The sequence below is a fragment of the Terrapene carolina genome, unplaced genomic scaffold (genome assembly GCF_002925995.2).
Source record: "Terrapene carolina triunguis isolate 2854851 unplaced genomic scaffold, T_m_triunguis-2.0 Scaffold23, whole genome shotgun sequence".
Taxonomy (NCBI): Eukaryota; Metazoa; Chordata; order Testudines; family Emydidae; genus Terrapene; species Terrapene triunguis.
In genome coordinates this window covers 983,292-1,001,522 of record NW_020664374.1, presented here as the reverse complement: position 1 = coordinate 1,001,522, position 18,231 = coordinate 983,292, and the positions used below count along the sequence as shown (strand labels likewise).

Genomic DNA, 18,231 nt, shown 5'->3' with positions numbered 1-18,231 from the left:
AGATTTGGCTTTTTTAACTCCACCAGGATATTGTGGAATGGGATGGAGACTCTTTGGGAGGCAGAGGAAACCAGGGTCTGTAAGAGAGAGGTTTCAGCTGGGAACCATCATGAACAGAAAAGCTTGGGGAGAAAGCTAAGTGTGAGGTTTATGTTGCATTATTATTGTTAAAATTACCCTAAAGCCAAACCCCAGAGTACATTTGGACTATAGGCAGACTGTATGTATTCTCAGAACAGAAGGCACGAATGAACACCCCTGCTCACAAAGTGTTCATGCCATCTGTTCCCTGGAAGGCATTCTGCCTTTAGGGGAAGGCTCCATACCATGGCATAACCCCCAAGGGCTAGTTCATGCTTATAGTTCTGAAAGGTGTGAAATTCTAACTTTCATTCTCACAATTCTTATATTAATAAATAATTACACATAATATTTGAGAACTGACGATGTGTCAGTATTGTACAGAAAATGGAATAGATAAGGTACCTTTCTCAGGGAGCTTACACTGTCATGAGACCAAAGCCAAAATACATTAAAAAGTTAGCAGAATGCTGTGAGTGTCCTGGAATATTGTACTGTCTTTGCCTACTTAAGCTACAAGTTTCTTCATGTTGAGACTAGGGCTGTCGATTAATCACAGTTAACTCATGTGATTAACTAAAAAAATAATAATCATGATTTAAAAAATTAATCGTGATTAATCGCAGATTTAATCACACTGTTAAACAATAGAATACCAACTGAAATTTATTAAATATTTTGGATGTTTTTCTACATTTTTATATATATTGTATTCTGTTTAGTAACTGAAATCAAAGTGTATATTATTTTTGATTACAAATATTTGTACTGTAAAAATTATAAACAAAAGAAATAGTATTTTTCAATTCACCTCATACAAGTACTGCAGTACAATCTTTGTCCTAAAAGTGCAACTTACAAATGTAGATTTGTTTGTTACATAACTGCACTCAAAACAATGTAAAACTTTAGAGCCTACAAGTCCACTCAGTCCTACTTGTTCAGCCAATCGCTCAGACAAACAAGTTTGTTTACATTTGCAGGAGATAATGCTGTCCGCTTCTTGTTTACAGTGTCACCAGAAAGTGAGAACAGGCATTTACATGGCACTTTTGTAGCTGGCATTGCGAGGTATTTACGTGTCAGATATGCTAAACATTCATATACTCCTTCATGCTTTGGCTACCATTCCAGAGGACATGCTTCCATGCTGATGACGCTCATTAAAAAAAGAATGCATTAATTACACTTGTGACTGAACTCCTTTGGGGAGGATTGTATGTCCCCTGCTCTATTTTAACCACATTCTGCCATATATTTCATGTTATAGCAGTCTTGGATGATGACCCAACACATGTTATTCATTTTAAGAACACTTTTACAACAGATTTAACAAAACGCAAAGAAGGTACCAATGTGAGATTTCTAAAGATAGTTACACCTCTCGACCCAAGGTTTAAGAATCTGAAGTGCCTTCCAAAATCTGAGAGGGACGAGGTGTGGAGCATGCTTTCAGAAATCTTAAAAGAGCAACACTCCAATGCGGAAACTACAGAACCTCCACCACCAAAAAAGAAAGTCAACCTTCTGCTAATGGCATCTGACTCAGATAATGAAAATGAACATGCACTGCTTTGGATTGTTATCGATCAGAACCCGTCATCAGCATGAAATGGTGGTTGAAGCATGAAGGGACATATGAATGTTTAGTGCATCTGGCACATAAATATCTTGCAACGCCAGCTACAACAGTGCCATGAGAACTCCTGTTCTCACTTTCATGTGACATAAACAAGAAGCGGGTAGCATTATCTCCTGCAAATGTAAACAAACTTGTTTGTCTTAGCGATTGGCTGAACAAGAAGTAGGACTGAGTGGACTTGCAGGCTCTAAAATTTTACATTGTTTTATTTTTGAATGCAGGTTTCTTTGTACATAATTCTACATTTGTAAGTTCAACTTTCATGATAAAGAGATTGCACTACAGTTCTTGTATTAGGTGAATTGAAAAATACTATTTATTTTTTTTCTTTTTTACAGTGCAAATATTTGTAATCAAAAATAAATATAAAGTAAGCACTGTAGACTTTGTATTCTGTGTTGTAATTGAAATCAATATATTTGAAAATGTAGTTGGGATCATATTTTCCTTTTTCTCTCTTCTCACTGATAAATAACAAAAATAAATATGTGAACTGTCATTACAGATATCTGACTAAGTATTGGGAAAAAAATGGTAATCTCACGTAACACTGTGCAAGGCAACTGTTGGTGAATGCTGACTTTTTCAGTGCTGACCAGTGTGTGTGTTTTTATTATATATCTATTTAACTGAAACCTTATTACAAAAAATTCTGAAATGTACTTATAAACTTCTTGAATCCCTCCTGTGTATGCCGGTGTGCCTAGTAGGGTGTGAAAAGTCAAAAGCATGTTTTCAAAGTACAGAATGCAGGAATTTAGCTCCCATTAGCTTTAATGGGAATCATGTAGTTCAGTCCCTGATTGATGCTTTAAAAATATGCCCCTTACTCTACAGTATCCATATCTAAGTTATGGGGAGACTACTAGATGGATTTTCCTGGTTTCTTTTATCCTTTGAATGAATGAGCTGTATGGTTCCATCCAAAATAAATTGTTTAAAACAGTTGGGAATAATTCCATTTCCCTGTAGGCCAAGAAAGCAGTTGATGTGTATTTACATTAAAGAATAAATCTAAGACAAGTTCTCTTGCATTTCAAGAAGGTATAAATCAATCCTCAGGAACACTATAATAAATATTTTAACAAATAATTTAAAATCATGAATACTTATATTAATATTATAAGCTATTGTGATTAACTATAATACTCTATTAACAATTATTTGGAGAAATACACCAATTTCTACAATTAATGGCCAGTTTGTTAACATCCTCCATGTGTAGTACACTAAAATGGACTGTAAAGTGTAATTGTAAATTTTATGGTATTTCTGCAGTGGTACATATTGTTAATGTTATTTTTGACAGGCAAACCATTATATATTTATTTATATTTGTTTTCAATTTACGGAGCATTGAGGGCAAAGCCAAAAATAACTACTCTGTAATAGAAAATCAGTTCTTTTCTATTTATACTTAATATATTATGGTACATTAGTAGATTAGTAACTTTAGCAGGTTTTGAGTGGCTGAAAAGCTATGTAAGAATAAATAATACAGTGTACTTTCTACAGATGTGTTCAGTCTGTAAAGAGAGGTACCATTTGGGGAATATTTGTTTAATTACCATATACACCTGCAGCATATATAAGGATATATTTTGTAAGACTGTATTATGCTCACTTATTCACATGTGTTGGAGATAATGGACACTACTTACAAAGAGCATAGGCACATTCTATTCTATTCTATTCAGGTTCTTGCATGGCCCTCATCACCATAGTAGCTGAACACCTTCTAGAAGTAATGGAAATATTATCTGCCATGTTTGGTTCTTTCATTCTCCCTTCTCCTCAACAAAAAACTGTAATTAAAAAAAATGTATAATGTATACCTGTACTATGTGTTTATATTAGCAAAAGCAAGGTCAAAGTGCACCTTGCACTGGAAACAAAGGTTTGTTGTGGTATTTAATTCCTGTGGAATGAATTCCCACAGTCTTGGACTTGTCTTGTGCTGTCTTCTGCACAGACAAGCTTTGTCCTTGCAATGGACAGTTCTACTGTGCCTGAGGATAGGAGCTGAGCTGCCAGCTGCAGTCCTCATCTTGAAACTTTGGGCAGTCTTTTAGGTAGGCTGGGCTCAAATCATTGAGTGCCTTGAAGGCAATGACTGAACCCTTTGAATTTGAGAAGCCAACATCATGGTTTGATGTGCTTATGGAAGCCAGTGCTAGTGAGGAGACAGGCTGATGTATTCTGTACCAGCTGGAATTTTTTGAGGCTGACAGTTTCATGTACTATAGAAATAATCCAACCAAGAGGTGACAAAAACTGAGGCTAGGTTATCATCCATCAGCATGGGATGCAGTCTTCTAGCCAGCCACAGATGATAGAACATGTTACTTGCAGATGTTGCTACATGAAATGCATCATGCATCAGCAAAGCATTCGGGAGCACTCCTAAACTGAAAGTTGAATTGACCAGTTGCTTGTGCATTTTCAGCCAGTGAAGACTGCATTTTGTCTAAAACCCCCTCAAAATACTTCCCTCTGCTAACCAACATAACCTCTGTCTTGTTCGGGTTGAACTTCAACCAGTTGTTCTTCATTCATGAGCTGATCTCATCCACTCACTGGGCCAGCAAAGAGACAATGGTGTTACTTGAGAGCAGCATATCATTTGCCTATTGTTGGCTCATGAGTTCATGATATCTTTTCACTTCTGCTAGTGGCCGCATGTAGGTATTGATCCTCATCTGATACAAATCAGTGTAACTTCATTGAAGTGAGTGGAGCTACGCTGTTTTGCAGAAATTGAGGATGTGACCTCTAATGCCCACTCTTTTCTTATTCCTTTTCTATCAGAGTAATTTCAGCAGAGTTTTATCACCTCTATAACTTCATACTTTTACCTAGAGTGGAAACATTTTTTCACCAGAATTTGCCAATTTTCATGTAGAATTGTTTTGATTTCAATGAATTTCTGATGGAAAAGTACCTGGTTTCCTGCCACCTCATCTAACTCATCAGCTAATTAGGGCAATCGGCTAGCTGTTAGCATGTATCTTATATCATACAAAAGAAGAGAGAGTTTTTCTTGAAATTCCCTTTCCTATTGTTCAGATGCTCTGTTTCTATTACATTTGAGTGAGAGCTGGTTACTCTTTCAGTGCAGTAACAGATCACACTAGTGGTTTTATGCCTTTATTTCTGCTCCTTCTAAGTTATGCAAAATACATTTTATTATATAGTGTGCATTTTACAATACTCTGTATATATCCACTATTTCACTTATTCACAGTCTCCTGACGTTGGACGTTTGAAGCAAAAAAAAGTACTGTGCTATCTTTATTATTAATGGAAACAAACATTAATCACGCCACAACTGGTAGAGAATGTATTTGTTCTTATTCATCAACATCAGAATGCCAGGAGGTATACGGTCCTCCTGATGCACTAACAGGAGCTATGCACGTGCACTGAGAGCAGCATATACCTTTTCCTTTGATGAGCGATGATGATTAGTCCCACTAAGAAAAGCTTTTCAACCAAAAGATTGGATCAGGTTATTCTGAACAGTCATGTCAGATTTGGCCTTTAAAGCATAAACTGCACTCAGTTCCACAAGGACCTCTTTTCTCCTACCATTTGGTTCCTTTGTTTTAAATGCTCTTAGCTTCTAGAAAGGGAAAAACTTACCCAATGACTATAATACTGTATTTGCCAAGCAATTAAAACTAGTTTCTTAAAGCAAGATATCTTGCCTCATTAAAGAGAATGATTCACTTGATAAAAATCCCAAGGACTCTGAATGTTGAAGGGGGTTAGTAGTTTTGTTTGAGTCTGAGGAGGACTGTTTGAGTCTGATTGAAGCACTGGGTAGGATTGATGCCTGAAACTAGGGCCTGGTCTACACTAACCCCCCAAGTCGAAGTAAGGTACGCAACTTCAGCTACGTGAATAACGTAGCTGAAGTCGACATACCTTACTTCGAACTTACCGCGGTTCAGACGCGGTCCACACGCGGCAGGCAGGCTCCCCCGTCGACTCCGCGATACTCCTCTCGTTGAGCTGGAGTACCGCAGTCGACAGCGAGCACTTCCTGGTTCGATTTATCGCGTCCAGACCAGACGTGATAAATCGAACCCGGAACTTCGATTGCCAGCCGTCGAACTACCCGGTAAGTATAGACCAGCCCTAGGATTTCTCAGCATGAAACCCTTTCCCAAAAATGGACATACAAGCTGCCACCAGCCCTAACAGTTTTACTTAGACACATTGATGATAATTCCCACCCAACCTGAGAGAAGCAAGCCTGAGGGTTTCTGTATCACCAGCTTTCTAAACCACATGGAAATGGAGATATCTTGTGGCTTGCACACTTCTAGTTCACTGTTTAAATATCTGTTTGGAAATTACATTAACTTCTCAGTGCTACATGAATATTTTTGCTATTTAAAACACTTTTATATTATTGAAAATCAGTATTTTAATAGGCAATGTTTGTGTTTTTATTGTAAATATAGCAACAATATTATAAGGTCTGGACACAAATTTTCTGTTTTATCTTGAATAATCAATTTGGTTTTCATACAAAGAATTATGAAAATAAAGGATCCTAAAAAGGAAATGCCCTGTCATATTTTAAAATAGATGGAAAAAAGATATTTTGAAGATTTGTTTTCCTTTTGTATGAACAGAAAAACTTAGTATGAAATTCATTTTGACTCTAACTTATTTTGCTAGTATTATGAAATATCCACATGCATTTTTATGTTTTTGTATAATATCCTAGATCACTGGTTTTCAACCTTTTTTCATTTGCAGACACCTAAACAATTTCAAATGGAAGTGCGGACCCCTAGGGGGTTCATGGACCACAGGTTGAAAACCACTGTTCTATGGTAAAGACAACCTTTTGCAGATCCCTTAGACATAGTCTGCAGACCCGAGGTTGAAAACCACTGTCCTAGATTCAGTGCATGAACCACATAGATTATGGTTTATCACAGAGGCTGGGAACCTCTTCCCAGCATTTAAGTGTGGTTTTATTATTGACATGATCAATTAAAATTTGCAACATCTTAAAATAGCAAAAGATTTATTAAAATGGTTGAATAAAGTTAGGCTCCTATATCCATGTTAAGGCTCCTAAATAAGAGATCTGATTTTCAAAAATGCTGAGTTCCCAGCACCTTCAATTGACTCTACGCACAAAGCCATGAAAATCAAATATAGAAACTAGTATAATCAGGCTAGTAGAACTTTAGCTAGGGTTTACCTACTGCTCATGTATATTGCAGCATGGTGGTAAAATCTTTACACTATGCCAGCATATATTCTCATTTTATAGGCACACATATGCACACCGCATCTTTCCAATTTTGCTTTCTGGTATAATTTTGACTGCTGTTCAAAATATTTTGCATGGGGTGCCAGAGACTGGCAATTTAGTCCTATCTGTGTCTGTTTCATGATCTGTAAAATGGGGATTGTAACAATATTTACCTACTATTTAGTTACCCACCCCAAAAAACACCCTTCATCTCTCTCTTATTATGAAGCTCTCACACACTTTATAGTGGTAATTTGTGAGAGAGAAAAAGAGAGAGAGAGAGAGAAAGGAAAGATGCCAAAAGCAGTTGAATTTGCTAGAGATTTTGAAATACACATTTAAACTTACTTGAAACCATTCCTGAGTTCTTTAACATTATTTAAAACTTTCATGGTCTAAATTGTTTTTTTTTTTTTGCAAGGTAAATGTAACTCAAAATGTAGCTCAAATTGAGAACACAGAACAATGAGGATGTTAAACTACTGTTAGCAAGAATTTATTTTTTATACAAGGTGTCACCAAATACGTAAAGTTTATTTCCTCAGTAATGAATTATTGACTCTCTAATCAAGCATTGACTGCAGGGTTTTTTTCTTCTCCATTTCTCCACCAGGATTATACCTTAACAATGTATTTTCAACAATATTGGAGAGATAAGAGACTAGCCTATGCTGGGATACCTCTCAACCTTACGCTTGATAATCGAGTGGCAGATCAACTCTGGGTGCCCGACACTTACTTTTTAAATGACAAGAAGTCATTTGTGCATGGAGTTACGGTGAAAAATCGAATGATTCGCCTTCATCCAGATGGAACAGTGCTGTATGGCCTCAGGTCTGTACTTTATGATGAAGATTTCATAGCCATTGTTTCGTATTGTTGATATTTGTTTCCTGGTACAAGGTTATTACACACTCTATGTAGCATATTATGTAACCTTCACAGTAACCCTGAAAGAAAATAAATAACACACTCAAAGTTTCTTAATTTTGCCACCAGTGTATTCAGTCAGCTTTTATCTGTTTATACAGCGTCACCATAACTGGAAAGCTCTGCAGCTACAGAAAATTGAAAGGAAACCATTAAGTGCAAACCTAAATATTTCATTCAAAAAATATGGGCAGTGAGGTTTAATTTGGGTGCTGAGTTCCTCTCTTGATGTACCACTACTCAGTACTGGAAAAAATAAACCGTGGAAAAGTTAAGTCTATAATATTAAAACATGAATGTGTGTACCTTCTAGCCTTTATATTTACTCTGGAAGTGTAAAGGGGCTTTACAGGACGCTGCTTTATATCCATTTTAAGTCCCTGTACATTGCCAGAGCAGTAAAAAGGGGACTTAGTGAAATGAGAATCAGGCCTGGAAAGTTTAATTGAAATTATAGAGAGGGTGGAACTCTCTACAAATTAGGAAGGAATGAGGATGTGGAATATTCCCACCACAACCATTTTAATATTTACCAGAGCTTCTGGTTTTATCAGGCACTGAAGTTTTATTTGACTTTGTCATTGATTCATCACTTCCCAAGCTTCCATTCTGTATAAACTAGGGAGGGGTGAGCCTGTTTATATAAAATAAAAACAGCCCCACACCTTTATGGAAGTTCAACAAAGTTGGGTACGTGCATGTTCAGCAAGTGATTGCTGCACCATAAACTATGTTTAGTGAAAGGAGACTTTTGCTTTTGCATGCTATGTACCCATGTTGCAAATGCTGAGATGTTTTGCAGCAGCAGCAACCTGAAATCTTACTTTTGAATTCTTCCCTTTTTGAATTTAAATAAACAAACAACATAGACCTGAATCTTTTCTTTTATTCTTCTTCAAGAATCAGCCTCACAAACAACAACGTAAAAATATATGAATATTAGCAAAGTACAGTTATTGCTTTGAATTACAAGTACTTCATTGCAACTTTGTGTGTAAATGTTGTGGCAATGAACCTCTTTCATGACATCAGGGCTCAGCATTTCTCCCTCTGGCATTGAGGGAACTTGGGGTAAAACAATCCCACTTTGGAGGTTTTATACTTCACGTTGGTTTATTTACAATATTTACACGGTAGGCCTGAGGGCGCCTTTAAACAAAAACAAACTAAAATATTACATTCCCTAACTCACTGCAGTACAGCCTCTCATGCTGGCCACCAATTGCCAGACACCTCTCTAACCTACTCCGGGCCCAACTATGCTGGGAACCAAGGCCCCTTTCCCAAACAGAAATAAACACAAGATTTGCCCTTATAGTAGGGTGACCAGACATCCCGATAAAACCGGGACTATCCTGATATTGAGCAGTTTGTCCCGCGTCCCAACCGAAGTACGGCGGCCCTTTTTTTTTGCTTAGGCGGCGGTGACAGGCAGAGGGAGCACCTTTTCCATTGTTACACTCACCCGGCACGTCCGGGTCGGCGGCGGCACTCCGGCGGCGGGTACTTCTTTCTTCGGCAGCAAGATTTATTACCAGCCGCCGAAATGCTGCTGAAATGCCGCCGAAGACCATCAACGACTGAAGGACCTGCCGCCGGAGTGCCGCCGAAGACCCGGACGTGCCGGGTGAGTGTAACAATTGAAAAGGCACTCCCCCTGTGGTGGTCCCGATATTTTGGAGTCATCATCTGGTCACCCTACCTTATAGGGAAAACCAGCTCTTTACCTTGGAGAAGCCTTCTCCCCCTGCTAAATACAACCCTTCTGCAGCTTCTTCTCCTCCCTTGTCTCACTCACTGGAAGAGGTTTTCAAAGGTCACGGGCTGCCCTTAATTAGACTCAGGGTGTCCTTAATCAACCTGAGGTAACTTCTTTCCGTTCATAGGAAAAAGGGCTTTAACCATTCTAAGACAGATACACCTGCCTTCAACCATTCTCCCAGAACTGTCGGTCTGACTTTGTCATAAAGTGTTCACAGCACATTCCCAAATCAATTTGATTAATATTAGTTATAAAATTAAAGTGCAGTATTAATTGGTAGAAAATCATTTATTTGATAAATTTAGTCTGCTCTTCTGCAGACAGTGAATGCCCATTAGCAGATTACACTTTCCTTGAACGTATTTGTTGTTTGAATTTACTCAATGAGAAGAGACAGAGGGACATGGACTTCAATGCCAGCAGCACATAGATTATACCCAACTCACAATTTTCTTCATACACACATCACTCTTGCCCAGCTTTTGCTGAGCCTGCAAGAGAGAAGAAGCTCCTGAAATTAACTCTTAGCAAAAAGAAAGGGAAAAACATGCTGAAAGCCTGGTCAAAACCTTAACCTCCTGGATCAAAGTTGCAAAGGTGGTTTGCAGACTTGTGCTCCATCTAGGCTTTGCTGCTTCTGAACAGTCAAATGACAGTCATCTGGTCATGAGGCTATGCCTCTTCTTTAGTGAGCACCTGGCTTTTGTAATTTTCATGTTTGACACCCCTAGCACTCAGTTACTACAATGCACTGGATGATAGAAAATATCATGAGAAAGCTCGAGGTGGTGACCCATCTTCTGAGCAACACAGATCCCTGAAAATGCCTGATGAAAGTGACCTAAATGCCACACTGGCTCCATGTTAAGAACTGGAAAATTCAGAACCCTGATCTTCAAAGCCTTCAAGGGATTGAGCCATGGTTATCACAGGTTTCTTCTCTGCCACAACAACCTCTATCCATGAAGAACAATGGAATTAATAGTTCCAAGGATGGGACTGGACTTTCTCAGAACCTGATCAATGGCTGTGGAACTCCCTTCCAATTGTCTACAGATGTCACCATTTGCAGCACAAAATGTAAAATGCACATTTCTGTGCAGCAGCTTTTCCTCAATAATAATTCAAACAAAACAATGTAATGTCATTTACAAAGAGGGGATAGAAAATAAAGTAGCCTTGGCTGTTGTATGCTTACCAGATGCAAATCTTTTTGCCCTCAGACGCTATGGTGATGGAGCATGTTATAAATACTTAAAGTGAGAGAGAGAATTGTGTTGCAAGTCTTTTTAATTTGTGAATTGGTTATTTTTAGTATTCAATTCTCAGTATTTGAACATTCACGCTATATTGGTTAGTTATGGTTGGTCAGATAAGGAACGTGACATTGCTTCTGTTCTTTAATTGAATGAATGTAATTTTTATAAGCAGGAGGGAAGGACATCTGAATTAGCCACTGGGACTGTGAACCTCTCAGAGAGAAGTTCTTAGTGTACTTAAATTTACTTAGACTGTAAGCTTTTTGGGGAAGGGACTATTTTTTTATGTTTCTGTACAGTGCCTAGCGCAACAGATTCAGCACCTTTAGGCAACACAGCAATATAAATACAAATAATAATAATAATTAATAAGGTTGCAGTTCGGGAGAGGTGTCAGGAGATAAACTAACTTAGGGAATTTTGGTTCCTTTCTGTATTGCATGCATACAAAGTGTGTGTGTGTTTGTGTGAAATTCGATCTTTGTCTGGCGCATATAATTGCTTCTCTACCAGTGCTCTGCTGAGGGGTTCTAGGAATCCTGTCATCCTGCTGTGCCAGACAGCGTCTCATTCCATAAAAAAACATACCTCTTCTTCTTGTGTGCATAAGCTAGCCCAAGTGAACAAAACTTTCCTTTAGCGAGCATGTGTGCAAGGAAAATGAGGTTGTCTGAAAGTTCACAGAAATTGTACACAAATGGAACTGAGCATTACTGCAGCAAATGATTTTGTACATTTGAGTAAATGTGGTATTTACCTATCTGTTTTATTTTTTTTAATCTTTAGTTTGATGTTTTGGACTTACACGTTCGTGTCTTGATTTAGTACATAAATATCCTATATAGCTTTGATGGAGCATATTCTTCCTGACAATGCAACCTTGCAATACATAGATGTTAGTGGGGCTTAGGACAGAGTACATTATCTAAAAAAGGCATAAGGCAACCTAATATGTTAAAGGCAAATACAAATTTGCAAGCTGCATCATTTTTAGTAAATATACCAAATTTATCTTTTATAAATGTCCGTTTTCTGTCTACTTGGTATTTGCCAATAGTTAAAGACACTAATATTTGAGGGACCTTGATACTGCAACTGCCTCTGCATGAATTTAACCCATGCAGATGCCATGGCAGGATCTGGAACCATGTGACCCATTGTTCAATGTAGTAAATATTTTCCTTTTAAAATAGAATGGGATAACAGCATAATAATCACAATTACATATTACTGATTTTTCTTATTGTTTTGAATTGGAACTACCAATATTGTATTATATGCAAAATAATTTGATTTCATAATAAGTGTGACTTCGTAAAATTCATAATTGTTATGATTGTGTAATTTAGAATGTTCCTGCAGTGATCACAGATAAATGTTAAGTAATTTTTTTCCCCTGAGTGCATTACTTGGTGCTCGTTTTAGGTGCTAAGTCAGAGTTGCTAACAGTCATACTGCAGAGACACTAGTTTCCATAATTAATAATCCTGAGTCTAGCACCTTGACTGAGGAGCCAGCGAGGCACTGGGCAGATGTTCGATTGAGATAAATCCTTCTCCTAAGCCACAGAGCAGCTGTGGAAGCTGTTCTTTGTAAACTATTCGAGTCCATTGGGACATGTGTTAAGACAGAACATCTGTCAGGGCAGACATGCCATTGGGCAGCTGAAGGAACATGTAAAAGGGGCCATCTGAAAGAATCCCTCCATTGAACACTACTTAGAGAGGGAAACTTACATGAAAAGAGTGGCCCAAGGTAGACAGTGGTGGCAGAGCTTTGTTCATGTACTAAACGACCTTTGACAGTGAAGGAAGGATTCAGATTCAGATTTTTGTTTAGGAATTAACCATTTTTCAAGTTTGTGTCTATTAACATCAGAAAAGGGTTAATTTGGTTTTAAAATGTGGACCTAATCAAACATAGAAGGTAGTTTAAATATGAACTTCACACGAAAGCAATATTAGATAGATGATGTTCCCTTAGCACATGCTAAAGGCTAAGACTTCAGTTCAGCAAAACACTTAAGCGTGTACTTAAACTTAAACAGATGTTCAAGTTCATTGCTGAATCAGGGCCTACATGTCAGTATTAATACATTATTTTTAAAATTAAGTTCCAATTCTGAGTCAATATGTGGCTTAATATAATTGCTTTGAATGCATACATATATTTTATTACTTTAAATTGAGATTTATAAAAATAATTTGAATATATTGATCATTTCAATATTTACTATACATTGATTGTAAAAATATGCTAAATTTGGATTGAATGTACAAGTTGTACTATCACATTTAAATAAGCTTAACTATTTTGAATCTATCCTTCCACTGGCTGCTGTGGATTTTATTTCTTTATATGGGTTTTGATAAAACATAACCACAGTAAAACCATGTTGCATGGTAGTTAAAAAAGATGAAGACGAAAAACTGAACACAAATGTAGGATAGTCATCATGACATGTGTAGCAAACTTTTATAGTTAAACACTTTCCGATATAAAGCCATGTTCTTTAATCGTGACAAATGTTTGAATAGTACTTACACACTGAGCCCCAATGGGATGACTCAAGTGCCACTTAGAGTGGTAATCTTACTGAAGTCAATGGAACAACTCATTTGAGAAAGTTCTGCTCAGTGTAAGAGCTGCAGAATCTGGTCTTGTAGTCCATGCCTTTCTTTAAACATTCCTCACGTTTATAGAAAAAAATGAATGATTGGCCTACTGTAATTCCATTTGTTTGTATTTCAGAATCACAACTACTGCAGCTTGTATGATGGACCTGAGAAGATACCCATTAGATGAACAAAATTGTACTCTGGAAATAGAGAGCTGTATGTATATACACAGATACAAATAAAGTCCAGTTCAGTTGTGTGGGCAGTTTTCCCCAGTACAGCCATAGAACAGTCATCCTGATGCCTAACAAACATGCGAATTCCTTAACACAACGACCCTTTGGAGTGTTTATTTGATTTTATGCATCATTTAAAATATAAGGGAATTATTAATGTCAGGCTTGCATGTTGTGTTGATAAAAAGTGGGGTTAGGAGATAGAAAGAATGATACAGTTCATCACTCCAGACTGATTAGGTAGAGGTAGTCACTGGATATTTATCTACAACATGAGAACGAAGGTTCATATTTTAATCAGATTGACTTTGAAGAGAGCAAACACTGAGATACAATTTTCTTTCAGTGTACTTTATTATGCATGAATGGCCTTGCCATGGGACCTCGCTGGCTGTCATGCCCACTTATGATTTGGAGTTCAGCTCCACACACAAGCAGATTCAATCTTCAACCTTGTTGTTTTCTATAATTGGAATATTCTGATATTTTATAATTGTGCTTCAAAAGCCACTGCTCTATTTCTGCTACATGATGGGGAATGAGGGGAATGTCTACTACATACATAAAATATCACCCATGAAGAACACACTAATGAATTCTATGTTTAAATTACACTTGACTTAATCCCAGTCCCATTGGCATTAATGGGAGTTTAACCATTGATTTCCATGGGAGCAGTAGAAGGCCCCCTCTCTGTAATACAGAGGTGGGCAAAATACGGCCCTGCCCAGCCCCTTAGCTCCTGCCCTGGGAGGCTAGCCCCCTGCCCCTCCTCTGCTGTTCCCCCTCCCCCGCAGCCTCAGCTCGCCCCGCCGCCAGCTCAACACTCTGGGTGGCAGCGCTGCGAGTTCCTGGGGCAGCGCAGCTGCAGAGCCCACCTGACCTGGTGCTCTGTGCTGCGTGGTGGCGTGGATGGCTCTGGTGCTGGTGCTCTGGGCATCGCGGCTCTAGCACCACCAGCCACCGGTGCTCCAGGCAGCGTGGTAAGGGGGCAGAGAGCAGAAGGGGTGGATAGAGGGTGGGGAGTTCGGGGTGGTGGTCGGGGTGGGGAACAGGGGGGTTGAATGGGTGTAGGGATCCCGGGGGGGCAGTCAAGAAGTAGAGGAGGGGTTGGATGGAGTGGCAGGGGGAAGTCAGGGGCAGGGGTTCCAGGGGCGGTCAGGGGACAGGGAGAAGGTATGGTTGGATGGGGCAGGGGTTCCAGGGGGGCAGTCAGGAATGAGAGGAGGGTTTGGATGGGGTGATGGGGGGCAGTCAGGGGTGGGAGTTCCGGGGGTGGTTAGGGAAAAGGGAGTAGGGGGGTTGGATGGGGCAGAGGTTCCAGTGGGGCTGTCAGGGAACAGGGGGGTTGGATGCGGCAGGAGTCCTGGGGGGGGGGGCATCAGAGAGCGAGAAGAAGATGGGGATAGGGAGTGTGGGCCAGGCCATGCCTGGCTGTTTGGGGAGGCACAGCCATCCCTAACTGGCCCTCCATACAATTTCTGAAACCCAATGCGGCCCTCAGGCCAAAAAGTTTGCCTGCCCCTGCTCTAATATGTTTGTTTGCATTGGTAGAACATTCTCTCTTTTCCTGTTAATTAATACTAAGTGCAGTTGATATCTGAAATTGCACCAATCTGTAAACAGACTCCTATAGTTAGTATTAGGAGCCACTTCCTGGTCATATCTATGTCTTCACTGTAGGCCTTCATTTTTGCCCTGAATTTCATCAGAACTAAAAAACAAAACAAAAATCTTGCCTCAAATACTTGTGAACTCTTGTATTTAATGGGGACAGCCCTTTAAGAGAGCATCTTAGAATGTTAATATATTTGAAAACCACCATATGGAATAAAGTAGTGGAACTATTATAGCTGCAAAGCCCTAATCCACTCTGAAATCTTCTGAAATGATACCATGTACTAGATTTTTCATGGTAGAATACAGTAGAGGTTTTTTTCCACCTTACATTTGTGCTTTGTTTGAAGATGGTTATACAACAGATGACATAGAATTTTACTGGAGAGGTGGAGATAATGCAGTCACAGGCGTAGAGAGGATCGAGCTTCCGCAGTTCTCCATTGTGGAATACAGACTGGTGTCAAAGAATGTTGTCTTCGCCACAGGCAAGTGTTTCTTTTGTTTGCATGCTCAGTGTGTTCACTTCCTTACATATGTCAGTTATTATTTTACGTAATGATAGTGCTGGATACCACATTTGTGATAAACGATTAGCTGGTAAAGCCATTATGCAATAATCCATGAAGCAGGAAGACTTCTCCATTTCTTTTTACAGATGAGTAGTCCATGAGAGCCTATGTTGTGTCGTACTTAACAGAAAGGCTAAACATCTTTGTTATTCGGTGTGAAGCCTTTCACTTTGGGCTGTTAGTTAACTCTAGCCCATAGTGACCTTACAGAAGTATGGGAATGCCAGGTTAAAAATAACAGCTTTATGATCATTGATCTACAACTCTTGAGTGTGTGTTTGGATTGTGTTTCAATACAGTGGATGCAGTGTATTTTATACCTTGTGTTGCATTAAGGTATGTGTCTGCATGTAGTAGGCAACTGAAGACACCTAGTTTCTACACATCCAAGGCCTCCTATAGTCAGTTTTGGAGTGCTAAATCTGGGGTCAGAGGTCCTCCCCCCTCCCCCCACTGGAAATGTAGTTTAAATTGACAGAATCTCACAGCATCTCTGAAAACTAGACCACTTATTGAGGTAACTGAAGACAACATGGATTTAAGTGCTTAATATCTTTGAAAATGCTGGCACCAATGACTTTCCCGTGGCCACACAGTGACTCCTTGGCAGAACTGGGATTTCTGCTCAGGAATTGCAAGTGCTCGGCCCTCTGTTCAGACCATGAAACCGTGCTGCCTATTGAACCCTTCATCCCAAAGCATTTAACAAACTAAGCATATGGTACATTTATGGGAATCTCTTCACCGATTCCTTGAGCATAGCATCTGGGTCAAAGTGCACAGCAGCACTACTTGTATTTCATTACAAAATATAAGCATTGGCAGAAGAGCAATTGATATGAGTATGTTTGCCAAATGGTGTCATATTTCTTTGGTCATAGTTAGGAAAAGAGGGCTTTGTTTAAATGGAAAAGGAAACAGATTTGTTAATCCCTTACCACTCCTCTCTGCTACCTGATGCACTCCTAGCATAATCACACACTGAAGGTGGGAGTTTTTGTGACAACAGTTTTTTAAAATATTGGTTGCATGGCACTGATGGAGAACCTCATTTTTGCACTGGTTACAGGAAGTTGAGAAGAGATTTTACTACAGGGTAAACCAAGTTTTAGTTCAAGAAAGTGTGAAATGTTTTTATGATGAAATCTGGAATAATTTACAGATAGAGAGTCCTATTAAACACAGATGAAAGAGAAATCTAAAGAACTGTGTGACAGCCATATAAAAGAGATTGAAGAGGCAATAATAAACAGGATTGGACATTTATATGGATAAAAAGAATATTCAGCATTATAATAGTTATTGCTAACAAAAATTTAAAACTCCATGCTTCAGGGTTTAAAACAGCCTAACTATTAGGGATTAGGATGAGATTTTTGTGGGAGTTAGATTAACCCACATGCCTACTATAAGGTTTCTTGTACCTTCCTCTGAAGCATCCGATGATTGCCAGTGATGGGGACAGGATACGGGGCTAGATGGACCACAGACCTGATCTAGTATGGTAACACTGTTTTTATGCAAGGGAATCAATCTTTCACCAAACCAAATTTACGTTTCTACCACAACAGCCCCCATGTATGGAATAACCTCCCTGAACTGATCCACGTGGCCAAGTCCTTCCCTTTCGAATCATTCCTCAAGACTCACCGCTGGCATACACCACAATAAATTAGCCAGCTAATTAGTGCTTGATAGAGAATGCAGTTTATATTAATTATTATTAGCATAACATTTTTTGGTTGTATGTTTTATCCATCTTCTTACACGTCTGGCCAATACCCAGCACATTGTGACCATAACACAAATAATAATAATTATTAATAATAATAAATAATAATAACACTAGGGATATTATCTGGAGGGGCTGGTGGACTCCTCAAGACCCTTTATCTCTCTTTAAAGACTCAGGGGAAAATAACCACTGACTTGGCTGCTGTTGCTAAGTTTCTCTGTCTCTGTAGAAAGGAAGTCTGATGCTGTCCCTTTTGTCTCTGAGGCTATTGGGTGCTCAAAGGCAGATATTAGATGGTTCATTGAGCTATAGATAAGATTTCAGTGTAGTAATAATTCTACTGGTTATGCAAAAAATATGAATGCATCAGGTGTATTAAAGAGCCTTGATATAAGCATTGTTTCAGATAAAATGAGTTATTCCTCCTGTGCTCCCTGAAATAGCACTACTGTATATTCTTGTACAAAATATTATGAGAATGGAAACACTGTCCATACTACT

General features: G+C 38.8%; 1 protein-coding gene across 1 annotated transcript in view; it reads left to right on the top strand.

Moving 5' to 3' along the window:
• The window catches only part of LOC113406130 (gamma-aminobutyric acid receptor subunit beta-3), a 152,630-nt gene that overhangs the window by 115,323 nt on the left and 19,076 nt on the right, over positions 1 to 18,231 (top strand). The window contains exons 4-6 of the mRNA XM_026648984.1: positions 7,615 to 7,835; positions 13,704 to 13,786; positions 15,774 to 15,911. Of these exons, the coding sequence (XP_026504769.1) occupies positions 7,615 to 7,835; positions 13,704 to 13,786; positions 15,774 to 15,911 (442 nt within the window). The remainder of the gene's footprint in view (positions 1 to 7,614; positions 7,836 to 13,703; positions 13,787 to 15,773; positions 15,912 to 18,231) is intronic.